General features: G+C 40.6%; 1 protein-coding gene and 1 long non-coding RNA gene across 3 annotated transcripts; one reads left to right on the plus strand and one right to left on the minus strand.

Moving 5' to 3' along the window:
- Positions 1-2,444: 2,444 nt before the first annotated feature.
- On the plus strand, positions 2,445-3,851 carry LOC117127494. The gene is made up of 2 exons (XM_033278030.1): positions 2,445-3,324; positions 3,406-3,851. The coding sequence occupies exons 1-2, from the start codon at positions 2,445-2,447 to the stop codon at positions 3,849-3,851; spliced, it is 1,326 nt and encodes a 441-aa protein (XP_033133921.1).
- Positions 3,852-12,169: 8,318 nt separating this feature from the next.
- LOC103872145 lies at positions 12,170-14,424 on the minus strand. Of its 2 annotated transcripts, none has more exons than XR_001959051.2 (2): positions 12,684-14,424; positions 12,170-12,417 (listed from the first exon to the last, which is right to left on the minus strand). It is a non-coding gene; the product is annotated as an uncharacterized LOC103872145 (long non-coding RNA). The 2 variants fall into 2 exon arrangements; XR_001959049.2 differs by having other exon boundaries at positions 12,170-12,532.
- Between the last annotated feature and the right edge of the window lie 267 nt (positions 14,425-14,691).

Here is a 14,691-nt window from a genome sequence, read left to right on the forward strand (position 1 = left end):
GAAACCTCACAAGTGTGATTATAAATGGCTGCAATGGACTAAAGGATTTGACGTGGTTGTTACTTGTTCCTAACTTTACTCATCTGGAGCTTCAGTGTTCAAAGCCAGTTTCCTGCAATCGCTATTGTTTGTCTTTACTACCTTTCTGAGCTGTCTTTTGTTTGTATTATTATATGTTAATGGTTTGCTTAGTCTATCACTTGATATGCAACAGACTCCTCTTTCCTCTATCATTTGGTTTTGTATAACCTCACAGCTACTGAAGCCACCTCAGTCAGTACCTCTAATTCTCTTTGTTTAAGAAATACCTGTTAAATGATAGCTATAATCTCAAATCATACATCTTTTGTTTGATTACTTTATACTATCATTATCAACTGTTTGATAGTAAAATACCAATTAATCAAAAAGAGGAACAGACCCTGCAAGATTGAGGTCACGGTGGATGTCAAAAGAGAAGAAATAGAGCTTCTCTTTAGCATCATACATCGTGAATGAAGATAAGCCACAACCGACGACGAGGATATAGTGAGTCCGTGAGAGGATGGAACCAGGTTCCTCGGTGGCGCGTTGAACGGCATGGATAGAGAGCGGTGTGTAACATCCCGGGCCCGGCCCAAAAGGAAACTCAAGTGCAGGAGGCCCAAGGAGAAGAAACCCTAGACATAACCCCTCCCATTGCTTATAAAAGGAGAAGTTCCCCTAGGGTTCAGCCACAAGAGAGACAGCAAGCGAAGCCCTGCCCGAGCAGAACCCCGCCGCCGCCTCCGCCTCAAGCCGCCGCCGCTCCAACTCCGGCGAAGCCAGCCGCCAGCCGCCGCAACCGAGCCCCTAGCCGCCGCCTCCTTGATTCAGTTTCGTGCAAGCAACTGAGATCTGAACCCTAAAGGTAAAACTAAGATCTCTAGCTCTAAGTCATTGGAAAATGACAGATCCTAAACCCATCTCTCTCTTGTGTGAATCCGATTCTCAAACCAGATCTCGAGAAGTGACTGTTTCCCAAACCTAGATCCAGATCTACTTCTGCAAAAGCTAAGGTGAGGACTTGGCTGTGAACTTGCCTCATGTTGAGTAACCAATGGGACTTAGTCCTTTGTTAATCAGATCTAGATCTTGTGTGTATGTGTGATGTGATATGTGATTGATCTTGTTGAGATGATAATATGTGTTGAATGATAAGAACGTAGACATGTTAGGGTGATCAAGGAACTGATGATAAGATGTTGAGATGTGTGGTGAATGATAAGTGAAAGATGTAGGAATAAGTACAAATAAGGGATCATATAGAGAGTCTAGGGAAAGTAGGTGGGGTAGTAGTTCACGCTAGGCTACCCATAGGAGATGTGGCCAATCCACATGAATATGGGGTAGTAGTCTAGTTGGGCTACCCACTGATGAAAAGATGAAAAGGATGAAAAGAGGAAAAGATGAAAAGAATGAAAAGATGAAAAGGATGAAAAGATGAAAAGGATGTGCATTGTAGGGTCTTTAGATCATGTCGGGTAGTATGGGTTTTTGTGTAATAGATCTTATTAGCTCATGACTTGTGATTGTTTGTTCTTCCTGAGCTGAGTTCGTGGGTTCCTAGGACCTGCCCTCACTGAGTATTATGTACTCACCCCTCATTTTTACAGGTATGGCCGAGAGAGAGCGGGAGTAGATGTCCGTATGGTGCAAGTGTTTTCTCGAGTTTTCATTTATGACTACTTTCTTTCAATCATTTCTTCTTAAGTGTTATTCGACATTTCAGTTTTAGTTGAGTTCAGTTTTATGTAAGACAATTTGAGTTTTAATAAGAGTTTTTGAACGAAAGGGTTTGGGGATAAAGTATGGTTAAGGTTCATCGGGCCAGGGCCGTTACAATTGGTATCAGAGCGGGTTAAACCCACCCGGTGCTGTCCCGGGTGGGTAGGGAAGGGTCGGGTAGAAGTAGGAAAACCCGGGTTTCAAAAGAACTTCTTCCGAACGTCTTTCTAAGTATTTCAAAAAGGGTTTCAAAATAAAAAATGCACCACTCGGACGGAACTCCTAGCTCACTCGGTGGACAATAGAATTTGAGTAGAACCATGGCTAATACTCCTTCACTTGTCAACAGGATGCCTCCCAAGAATGCCAGAGTTGCAAGGCCAGCTGCGGCCAACCTGAGAGCGACACGACGGGTCACCAGGTCCGCGTCTCAAGCCTCCAGCGAGGCAGAAAGCCGAAGAGGGGGCGCACCTGAGAATGAGAACCCAGTGGAAATGCCGAACGTGGCGAATGCAGCGCTCCTGGCAGAACTGCAAAGATACCGCGACGCCTATGGGGGTCAATTGCCCAATGGTGAAGCCGCCGCAGAGGCGGGGGACAGCCCCATACCACCTGGGGCGGCCCAGAATCCGCCACCACCGCCTCCACCCCCGGCAGCGCCTGCGGTGGTGCACGCCCCAGGACCCAACTACTAGGACATGCTGAGACACATGAAGAGTATGCAGACGGAGTTTTTCAATGGAAAGGCCGACGCAATTGTCGCGGATAACTGGAGACGTCAACTCGAGAGGAACTTCGCTTCTGCAAGGTGCCCACCGGAGTTCCGTAGGGACCTGGCTGCTCACTATCTTAAGGACGACGCACTAGTGTGGTGGGACGAAGTGGTCGAAAGATCACACGGGATACGACTGACCTGGGATGATTTTCTGGAAGCATTCAATGGGAAGTACTTTCCCTTAGAAGCCATAGACGCGATGGAAATCAAGTTTCAGGACATCCGCCAGGGGTCGAGGAATGTACGAGATTACGGAGACGAGTTCAACCGACTTCGGAGATTTGTGGGTCACTACCTGAGTGATCACGACTTAATCCGCCGTTTCCTCAAAGGTATGAGAGTGGAACTGAGGAATAGCTGCAACGTGAGGGACTATCGTGATGTCCATGAGCTGATTGAGAAAGCCGCAGAACAAGAATCAGGGCTCGAGGAAGAGTGGAAACAGAACCAGAACTCCCAGAACCGGGGTGCCAAACGGCCCCGGGATGCACAGCCCGCGGCCGAGCCTGCTCCGTTAAGGCCCGCATGTGAAAGGTGTGGACGATTCCATGCGGGGGAGTGCAGGATGGGAGCATGCTTCGCCTGCGGCGAGCGCGGCCATATAGCGAGGGACTGCCCGAAGGAGAGACAGGCGCGACGCAGGCGCTGTTACTGCTGCGGCCAGGAGGGACATCAGGCGTGGGAGTGCCCAACACTCCAAGGAGGAAACGCGGAAGGGGCGCAACCCCAACAGCAGAGAGGGCAAGCCGCAGGGGCAAGAGCGTACGCCGTCGAGGGTCGCGAAGGAGCCGAACCAATCGCGGGTATGTTTTGATTTAACCCTACGATTATGTTATATGAAAAGAACTGTAGTAGTCGTGTAGCTTAGCGTTAGTGTTGTGTAGGGTCTGTCGCGGTCGGAGGAGTGACAGCGTTCACTCTCTTCGACACCGGGGCAACTCACAGTTTTGTAAGCCCTAGACTTACGCGTGAGTGGGACTTTAAGGGGAACTTCAACACCATGGTGACGGGAGTCGAGACGGCAGGAACAGAGAAAATGGCCACGAGGGGAAGATATGAAGAAGTACCAGTGATCCTCGCAGGAGTGAATTTACCCGGAGACCTGCTGGAGTTAGAACTGGGGCGTTACGAGGTGATCTTGGGAATGGATTGGCTAGCACAACACCGAGCCGTGGTTGAGTGTGCCAAAGCATGCGTTAGGATTCCGCTTGATGGGAGGCAAATCGTGTACAGAGGAATGAGAACTAGGACCAGAATAACTGTGGTGTCGATGGCCCATGCTGAAGAAGCAATCCGGAAAGGAGGAGAAGCCTTTTTAGCCACCATTTAAATGGTGGGTGAGACCGAAGAGCCCGATCTGAGAAGTATCCCTGTAGCAGCAGAGTATGCAGATGTGTTCGAACCATTACGCGGACCCCCACCACAACGAAATAATGCTTTTACGATTGAGCTAGAACCCGGAACCGCACCGGTTTCCAGGGCCCCCTACCGTTTGGCGCCTGCAGAGATGGCCGAACTGAAGAAACAATTGGAAGAACTAGTGGAAAAGGGATTCATACGTCCGAGTAGCTCGCCTTGGGGGGCGCCGGTGCTCTTTGTAAAGAAGAAGGATGGGAGCCTTCGACTGTGCATCGACTACCGGGGATTGAACAAGGTGACCGTTAAAAATAAGTACCCCCTACCCCGTATAGACGAACTTATGGATCAGCTGGAGGGAGCCACCTGGTTCTCAAAGATCGACCTTGCTTCAGGTTATCACCAGATCCCTATTCACGAAGGAGATATTAGGAAGACAGCTTTTCGTACCCGGTACGGACACTACGAATTCGTAGTAATGCCCTTTGGGCTGACAAACGCGCCGGCAGCTTTCATGGGGCTAATGAATGATATTTTCAGAGACTATCTGGACCAGTGTGTGATTGTCTTCATCGACGACATCTTAATTTACTCCAAGAGCCGGGAGGACCACAGACGCCATTTGGGTATCGTACTGGACAAGTTAAGGGAGCAGGGATTATATGCTAAGCTTAGCAAGTGTAGTTTCTGGCAACGTAAGATTGGGTTCCTGGGACATGTGATCTCCGAAGCAGGGATAGCGGTGGACCCCGAGAAGATCACCGCGATCACAAAATGGCCAACACCAAGTAACGCAACAGAAGTACGAAGTTTCCTCGGGTTGGCGGGATACTACCGCAAGTACGTTTTAGGGTTCGCCACAATAGCCAGGCCACTCACCCGCCTTATGGGCAAGGAGGTTAGGTTTGAATGGACAGAGGCGTGCGAGGAGGGATTCAAACAACTAAAGGACATGCTGACTAGAGCCCCAGTACTAGTCCTACCTAGACCAGGGGTGCCATTTGTGGTCTACACCGACGCCTCCGGGGTCGGAGTGGGGTGCGTACTCATGCAGGAAGGAAGAGTGATCGCCTACGCGTCCAGACAACTGCGGAAACACGAGTCTAATTACCCGACACATGATTTAGAGTTAGCGGCAGTGGTATTCGCATTAAAAATCTGGAGATCGTATCTATATGGTGAAAAGGTACAAATTTTCACGGACCACCAGAGTTTGAAATATGTGTTCACTCAAGGAGACTTGAACCTACGGCAGCGCAGGTGGATGGAACTGCTAGCAGATTACGACCTGGTCATCGATTACCACCCCGGGAAGGCAAACCTGGTGGCAGATGCCTTAAGCCGAAGGAAATCAGACATCTCCGGAGCAAAGGAAATTCAGGAACTCGCCACGGCCTTAACAAAACTACACCTCTGTGCGACGACCGTGAACGAGGAAGGCGCCGGGTTAGAGGTTGTGGAACAAGCCGACCTACTGAGACGAATCAGAAAGGCCCAGGAAACGGACTCCACACTCCAAAAGATGGTCGACAAGGAGGTGAGCGGGTACCGTACGGCTGGGAACGGTACTATCCTGTTTAAAAGCCGAGTGTGCGTACCACAGGGAGGGAACTTGAGGGACGAATTACTGGCACAAGCTCATCAATCACGATTTGCAATTCACCCGGGACGGACAAAAATGTACCAAGATCTGAAGCGGTACTATCACTGGGAAGGAATGAAGAGAGATGTCGCTTTGTGGATAGCCCGGTGTCAGACCTGTCAGCTGGTTAAGGCGGAGCGCGGAGTTCCAGGAGGACTGCTACAGGAGTTACCCTTACCACAATGGAAATGGGATATGGTGACAATGGATTTCGTCACGGGACTACCACGGACCACGAGAAACAAGGACGCTATATGGGTGATAGTAGACCGCCTGACAAAGACGGCTCATTTCCTACCTATACGAACCACCGATAAGACTGAGGACTTAGCTCGCGAGTACCTGAACGTCATAGTGAAGTTGCATGGGGTACCGGTAAGCATAGTATCTGACCGGGATCCGAAGTTTACCTCGACCTTCTGGCAGGCGTTTCAAAGAGCGTTGGGAACCAAGGTTCGCCTTAGCACCGCGTATCACCCACAGACGGATGGAAAATCCGAGAGGACCATCCAAACACTCGAGGATATGTTGAGGGCGAGTGTTCTGGAATGGGGAGGTAGATGGAGCGAATATCTACCATTGGTGGAGTTCTCTTATAACAACAGCTACCATGCGAGCATTGAAATGTCCCCGTATGAAGCATTGTATGGGCGACCCTGTAGGACCCCCTTATGTTGGACCGAAGTGGGGGAGGAACGAGATATGACCCCCGAACTAGTTGGAGAAACGATCAAGCAAGTAGAACTCCTCAGAGACAGACTGAGAACAGCACACGACCGCCAGAAGAGTTACGCCGACAAACACCGGAAGAAACTAGAGTTTGCAGTAGGGGATGAGGTGTATTTGAAAATGAGAACTTTTCGTGGGAATGACCCAAACCGAAAGTTGAAAAAGTTGAGACCCAGATACATGGGCCCATACGTGATAAAGGAGAGGATCGGTGCAGTCGCGTATCGGCTGGTACTACCGCCGAAACTATCAGATTTCCATGACGTGTTTCACATCTCCGTGCTACGGAAGGTTATAAGAGAGCCTGAGCTGATCTTGCCGCACCCGCCTAAGGATGCGCAACGTAACTTGACCCTGGTTAGCAAACCCATAAAGATTGTGGAGGAAAAGGAAGTAATTAACCGGGGACGAAAGGAAAAGATGGTTCTCGTACGATGGGAGAGGGATGGAATCCACGAGGATGTGTGGGAACATGAGTCGCATTTGAAGGCTAACTACCCCGGGATCTGTGGAAATGCGGAGCGGGACCAGGAGGAGGTCCAGAATTCGGGGACGAATCCTTTCCTAGTGGGGGAGAATTGTAACATCCCGGGCCCGGCCCAAAAGGAAACTCAAGTGCAGGAGGCCCAAGGAGAAGAAACCCTAGACATAACCCCTCCCATTGCTTATAAAAGGAGAAGTTCCCCTAGGGTTCAGCCACAAGAGAGACAGCAAGCGAAGCCCTGCCCGAGCAGAACCCCGCCGCCGCCTCCGCCTCAAGCCGCCGCCGCTCCAACTCCGGCGAAGCCAGCCGCCAGCCGCCCGCGAAGCCCTAGCCGCCGCAACCGAGCCCCTAGCCGCCGCCTCCTTGATTCAGTTTCGTGCAAGCAACTGAGATCTGAACCCTAAAGGTAAAACTAAGATCTCTAGCTCTAAGTCATTGGAAAATGACAGATCCTAAACCCATCTCTCTCTTGTGTGAATCCGATTCTCAAACCAGATCTCGAGAAGTGACTGTTTCCCAAACTTAGATCCAGATCTACTTCTGCAAAAGCTAAGGTGAGGACTTGGCTGTGAACTTGCCTCATGTTGAGTAACCAATGGGACTTAGTCCTTTGTTAATCAGATCTAGATCTTGTGTGTATGTGTGATGTGATATGTGATTGATCTTGTTGAGATGATAATATGTGTTGAATGATAAGAACGTAGACATGTTAGGGTGACCAAGGAACTGATGATAAGATGTTGAGATGTGTGGTGAATGATAAGTGAAAGATGTAGGAATAAGTACGAATAAGGGATCATATAGAGAGTCTAGGGAAAGTAGGTGGGGTAGTAGTTCACGCTAGGCTACCCATAGGAGATGTGGCCAATCCACATGAATATGAGGTAGTAGTCTAGTTGGGGCTACCCACTGATGAAAAGATGAAAAGGATGAAAAGAGGAAAAGATGAAAAGAATGAAAAGATGAAAAGGATGTGCATTGTAGGGTCTTTAGTTCATGTCGGGTAGTATGGGTTTTTGTGTAATAGATCTTATTTGCTCATGACTTGTGATTGTTTGCTCTTCCTGAGCTGAGTTCATGGGTTCCTAGGACCTGCCCTCACTGAGTATTATGTACTCACCCCTCATTTTTACAGGTATGGCCGAGAGAGAGCGGGAGTAGATGTCCGTATGGTGCAAGTGTTTTCTCGAGTTTTCATTTATGACTACTTTCTTTCAATCATTTCTTCTTAAGTGTTATTCGACATTTCAGTTTTAGTTGAGTTCAGTTTTATGTAAGACAATTTGAGTTTTAATAAGAGTTTTTGAACGAAAGGGTTTGGGGATAAAGTATGGTTAAGGTTCATCGGGCCAGGGCCGTTACACGGTGGCTCGGTGAGGAGGAGAGAGGAGGAAGTGGGGGTGATGTGGAGAAGAGAGTGGTGACTCGGTGAGGAGGAGGTGGGGTGATACGGAGAAGAGAGCGGTGGCTTGGTGAGGAGGAATTGCAAAAGGAGAGCACACTACTACAACCAAAGTCTCGACTATCTATGCGTGTCTGTTGTTCATATATGTATTAATTTATTTATTTTTAAGTATCTTCAAATAACACCTATGGAGATGATATTTTACAAGAGTTGTTTTTAACTAAAAACTAGACTTTGACTCGCGCGCCCGCGCGGATGTACTTTTCAAATATATGTTGTTATTTTTTTTTATGTCACTATTAATATATATTATATGTATCATCATATAAATAATTGTATTTTATACATATCACTATATAAGCTATAATTAATAGCATTATATACACATCATATACATAATCACATATATTATATTTTTAAAACTTAATGTGAAATATAAAAACCATATTTTAAGTTAGTGTTTGAAATTAGGTTTTTTGTAGTATTTTTCATATATATATTGAAAACATTTTTTATAATGGTTATTGAAAAATATTTTAGTAAAAATCAAATTTAAAATATATGTATATATTTGAATTAATTTTAAATCAATTTTAAATTATTTTTTATATATTTGAATATGTATATGAAGTTTAAATTTTGTTTTATGATTATTTCAGATAAAAGATATTCTTAGTTAATTAGAGGGGAAATTTTACTTATACATCTTTTATGATACCACTTTCCAACTTTACCATCAATCAAAAGACATTTTCAAAAATACCACATTCATTAATGTGTAAAAGACAATATTGCCCTTAACTTATCTTCAACTCATTTCTCTCTCTCTCGTGAATCTCCGTCCGTCGTCCGTCGTCTATCGTCTCTGTTCAGATCCGCTGTTTTCCGTTCAGATCCGCCGTCTCCGTTCAGATTCGCCGTCTATTCGCCGTCTCTGTCCTCCAGATCCACCGTCTCTGTCCTGAACCGACATCTTCGTCCAGATTCGTCGTTTTCGTCCAGATCCACGAAGCAATCGAGATCGAGACTCAAAACTTCAAATGTTGAATCCTCAGCAAGAATCACAACCTGTAAGTATTTTTTTTGGATTTTGTTGTTTTGATCTAAGAGAAAGAGTTATCTATTAATAGTTTGATCTAAGAGAAAGATTTCTAATAGTGAACATTGAGTTTTTGAAAATTTATAACTCTTTATAAATCGAAGTTATTTAGTAATGTAATTGACATGTTCAGTTCCCGACACTCATAAAAGAAGCATATGTTCAAGCTTATATGAGAGCCACAACTCTGCCATCACACATTTTCTTTGATCTACAATGTTAATCATCAAATTCATCATTGTCTCTTGTTTTTTTTTCTAAAGTCTTATTGACCAACCATTGACATTTTTTAGTTTCTTCTTGTGTCTTAGATTGCAGAGTCTGTTTCTTTTAGCAGTGATAAAAAGTATGATATAACGCAAGTGAAGGCTCCACCTCAGCTGCAGAAAACGATGTGTTAAGTAACTCAATCAACTAAAAGACAATTTAGAAAGGCTTATAAGACAATTTATAAAGTTTGTTAAATAATTTATAAGGTTTATAAATTCTGCACAATTTTGATGTTAACTACGAGGTATTGTGATACTTCAACAGAGCTACCAGACAAGCCAAACTGATCATCCAACGTTCAAATATAAATTATGTTGAAAATGATTTTTTGTATTTTAGGTAAGGAGGAATTTAGTGAAATTGAGAATTCACACCTTGCGGAAGTGTTGTAGAACTAGCTAGAAAGAATAACATTCAATTTTCAGGAGAACCTTATGCAAATAAGATTATTCATGAATGGGGGTAGATCTATGGTTCACTTTCTCATATCAACCAATGGGGTTAGATCTATGATTATTGATGAATGTAAGTAATTTATAAAAGGTTATAAAAAAACGTTATGAAAGCATACATTCAATTTATAAGGGTATTATATGAGTTCCATAGGTTTATAAATCAACTAAAAGAGTCTATAACATTTAGAAAGCCTTATAAAATAATTTATAATGGTTTGTATAATAATTTATAAGGGTTTATAAGGGTACGTAAATAATGTATATGGGTTTATAAAAATAATTTATTAAGTTTATACACCATTATAAATATTATAAAATGATTTATATGGGAATTTAAAATTTCTGAAGCAGTGGAGTCTTGATTGCTGTCCACATGTACCTCAGAATCTGCCATGTATCATCATCTCTTTACAAAGCCTTATAAGGATATGTAAAATTATTTGTAAGAGTTTATAAACTATTAATAAATGCATATAAAACAAGTTATAAAATCTATAAACCATTTATAAATGTTTATAAGAAAGTTATGAAAGTTTATAAATAGTTTATAAGGGGTATGTATACTATTAATAAAAGTTTATAAAAACTGTATGAAAGATTATATTCAATTTATAAGAGGTATTATAAGAGTTGTATAGGTTTATAAATCAACTAAAAGAGTCTATAACCATTTAGAAAGCCTTATAAAACAATTTATAATGGTTTGTATAATAATTTATAAGGGTTTATAAGGGTATGTAAATAATGTATACGGGTTTATAAAAATAATTTATTAAGTTTATACACCATTATAAAATATTATAAAATGATTTATAAGGGAATTTAAAATTTCTGAAGCGGTGGAGTCTTGATTGCTGTCCACATGTACCTCAGAACCTGCCACGTATCATCATCTCCTTACAAATCCTTATAAAGATATGTAAAATTATTTGTAAGAGTTTATAAACCATTAATAAATGCATATAAAACAAGTTATAAAATCTATAAACCATTTATAAATGTTTATAAGAAAGTTATGAAAGTTTATAAATAATTTATAAGGGGTATGTATACTATTAATAGGAGTTTATAAAAACTTTATGAAAGATTATATTCAATTTATAAGGGATATTATAAGAGTTGTATAGGTTTATAAATCAACTAAAAGAGTCTATAACCATTTAGAAAGCCTTATAAAATAATTTATAATGGTTTGTATAATAATGTATACGGGTTTATAAAAATAATTTATAAAGTTTATACACCATTATAAAGGATTATAATAAAACAATTTATAAGGATATGTAAAATTTCTGAAGCGGTGGAGCCGTGCTTGCTGTCCACATGTGCCTTAGAGTCTGTCACGTATCATCATCTCTTTACAAAGCCTTATAAGGGTATGTAAGATTATTTGTAAGAGTATATAAACCATTAATAATGACATATAAAACAAGTTATAAGATCTATAAATCATTTATAAATGTTTATAAGAAAGTTATGAAATTTATAAATAATTTATAAGAGGTATGTATACTATTAATAAGGGTTTATAAAAACTTTATGAAAGCCTTATAAAACAATTTATAATGGTTTGTATAATAATATATAAGGGTTTATAAGAGTATGTAAATAATTTATAAGGGTTTATAAAAATAATTTATAAAGTTTATACACCATTATAAAGGATTATAAAATAATTTATAAAAGTATGTAAAATTTCTGAAGCGGTGGAGTCTTACTTGCTGTCCTCATGTGCCTCACAATCTGCCACGTATCATCATCTCTTTACAAAAGTATATAACTATTTATACAGGTTTATAAAACTATTTAAAAGGGTGTATTAAACTATTTACAAGAACATATAAGCTATTTATAAGTCTATTATTAAAAGTACAACTCGACGATTTATAAGTTTTTATTAAGAAGTTTTTAAAGAAGAGTTGATTGTATATGTCTGTACAAACACACATAAATGTTTGAACTTGAGAAGTCTTGTGAGGAATGCTAGGCAGAATGAGTGTAAGAAACTCAAAGTGATTTATAAGCGTTTATAAATTTATTTACAATGGCTTATAAGGTAATTTTTCTAAAATCCCTCCAAAAGATAATCAACACAAAAAAGACATATCTGGTGAAAGAGCCATGTCCTTCAACAAGGGATATATTGCTTTAACATAGTCTGAGAACATCAAGGCTTCTCCATATCTCACTCTTCTATAAAAGAAACAATTGAAACCAAACTCACTTACATGTCCAACTAATATCTTCAACTATGCAACTACTAAAAGAGAGATACAATTGTTTTAGTATAAGAGATGTCTAAAGAAGATGAGAGAGAAGAATGTACTAAGAAGCCAACTCTGCAACTTTTATAAAGCGTTATAAATACGTAATTCTTTGATAGCACAAACCACATTCTTCTTCAGAGTCTCTCTTGCCTCTTCAAACAGCTCACCAACCTCGTAAATTTTCAAAATCTGAACAAAAGCCAGTCACATATTATTTCTACGCATCAGCATTCACTTCCAAAATAAGATTCAAAAATAGTATGCTTTCGTAACTCAACAAACTCATCCTTCATCTCCACTGCTTCTGTAGATATTATACACAAAACAAGACATAAAAAATAAATCTCACAAAGTATAAATAGAACGTTACACTACCAAAACACCAACGTTCCACCTCATATACTGCACATACTAAAACATTGCTAGTCAAACTACAAATAATAGCATTGTATTACCTTAAGGAAGTGAGATACTTAGATATGCATATCACCACACATATTCTCCACAACATCCTTTAAATCCAAAAGCTGACAACACACATTTGTAATTCTCTGCAACATCACCAAATCAACCAAGAGAAGAAGTAATCATGGAATAATTATACTCTTAGGTTAGTACCTTCTCATGAATTAAATAATTATATAAATCTGAAAACTATGACAATAAATCAACCAAATCAATAATTGTACTCTTACGTTAAGCTTTGTGTCTTTTGATTGCTAACAGATCAACAGTAAGATTTGAAAGGACCCAATTTATAAGATCTTATAAATTTGAGATCTGAAAACTTCACTTGAAAAACTTCGTCTTCTTTCTTAGAAACATATCGATTTTGATAAATCAAGCTAAAATTACAGAAAGAGGCAAAAATCACCATATACTATCATCTTACCTTTGTTAGTGTTTCTTAGGCGTTGGGAGAGAGATCGTCTCGTTCGTCTGAGCTTGTCGAGTCTGTCAGCTTTGCCGTAGAACTTCTCGGCATCGTCAGATCTCGCCGGAAAACTCGTTAGCGTCGTCATATCTCACCGGAAACTCATCAGCATCAGGAGAGAGATCGTCTCATTCGTGTTTCGCCAGAGAACTCATCAGCATCGTCAGATTTCACAAGAGAGCTCGTCTTCGTTGTCAAAGCTCGCCGGAAAACTCGTCAGAATCACCGGATCTCGTCGGATTGATTATCGGATAGTGGAGAAGAAGATAATAGTTGTAGTTTTAATTAGATAGGGGTATAATTGTATTTTGCCTATTAAAATTTTAATGGTAAAATTGGTTAAGGTATTAATGAAAAGTGGTACATTGAAAGTGGTATTTGTGGCAATTCCCCTTAATTAGATTGGACCATTTTTGTATATTTTAAAACTGGCTTAGATAGATAGTTTCTAATAATATAATATACTTCTAATTTTTCTTAATAATATAAGCCCTTTTTTAACATTATTTATATTTCCAAACGACATTATATTCTTTTTTTTTAAATTGATATCAATGTTCCCAAACAATTCTTAAAAATACTTCTATTTTAATAAGATAGACTAAACTTTGATTCGTGCATTCGCTCGAATGTCATTTTTATAAATAAAATCTTGAATTTATATATATTCAAATACTATAGATATATAATATTTTCGTATTACACAACTGTTTTATGACATCACTACAAGAAAACGTAACTTTAACGAGGAAGTTTAACGAGGAAAAATAATCCTCGTAAAAAAACGTTGATTTTGCGAGGAAAGTACGTGGAGAAAGAAAAGCATCGTTATTTCGTCGTAAGGTAACGACAAAACATATTCGTCGTAAAGACGATGTAAATTGACGTGGCTTTTACGAGGAAATAGTTTTTCCTCGTAAAAGCCACGTAAATTTCGCGAGTGCTTACGACGAAATATTTTACGTGTACTTAACGAGGAAATTTTGAATCCACCAACTTGGTAGGTGGCTCACGTTTATTTTTGGCCATACAATAAATTTTCATCGTAATTTCATAGTAAAATTACAACTACCAGATTCGAAATTTTCTATAAATATGGATGTTGGAACATCATTTTAAACACACCAACAACAAAAAACGTGAAAGAAAAAAAAATGGCTGGCTCTGGGACTATTTACGAGTTGCGGAATTGGATGTATATGCATAGAGATGCTAACGGGAGAGTGACGAAAGAATACCTTGCGGGGCTGGAGACATTTATGCACCAAGCAGATTCAACACCGCTCGCCCAAGAAAGTGGTAAGATGTTCTGTCCTTGTCGGAAATGCAACAATTCGAAATTGCAAACCGTGAAAATGTTTGGAAGCATTTAATAAATAGAGGTTTCACGCCAAATTACTATATCTGGTTTCAACATGGGGAATGTTATAATTATGATCAGAATGAAGCTAGTAGTAGTAATAGCAATTTTCAGGAAGAACCGGTTAATCATCATTTGCATAATGAACATAGTTACCATCAGGAGGAGA

This window comes from Brassica rapa, chromosome A08 (assembly GCF_000309985.2).
Source record: "Brassica rapa cultivar Chiifu-401-42 chromosome A08, CAAS_Brap_v3.01, whole genome shotgun sequence".
NCBI lineage: Eukaryota > Viridiplantae > Streptophyta > Magnoliopsida > Brassicales > Brassicaceae > Brassica > Brassica rapa.

Coding starts and splice junctions, on each gene's coding strand:
- LOC117127494 (XM_033278030.1), top strand. CDS start 2,445: ATGCTGAGACACATGAAGAGTATGCAGACGGAGTTTTTCAATGGAAAG. Junction 3,325..3,405: donor AGGAGCCGAACCAATCGCGG/GTATGTTTTGAT, acceptor AGTGTTGTGTAG/GGTCTGTCGCGGTCGGAGGA.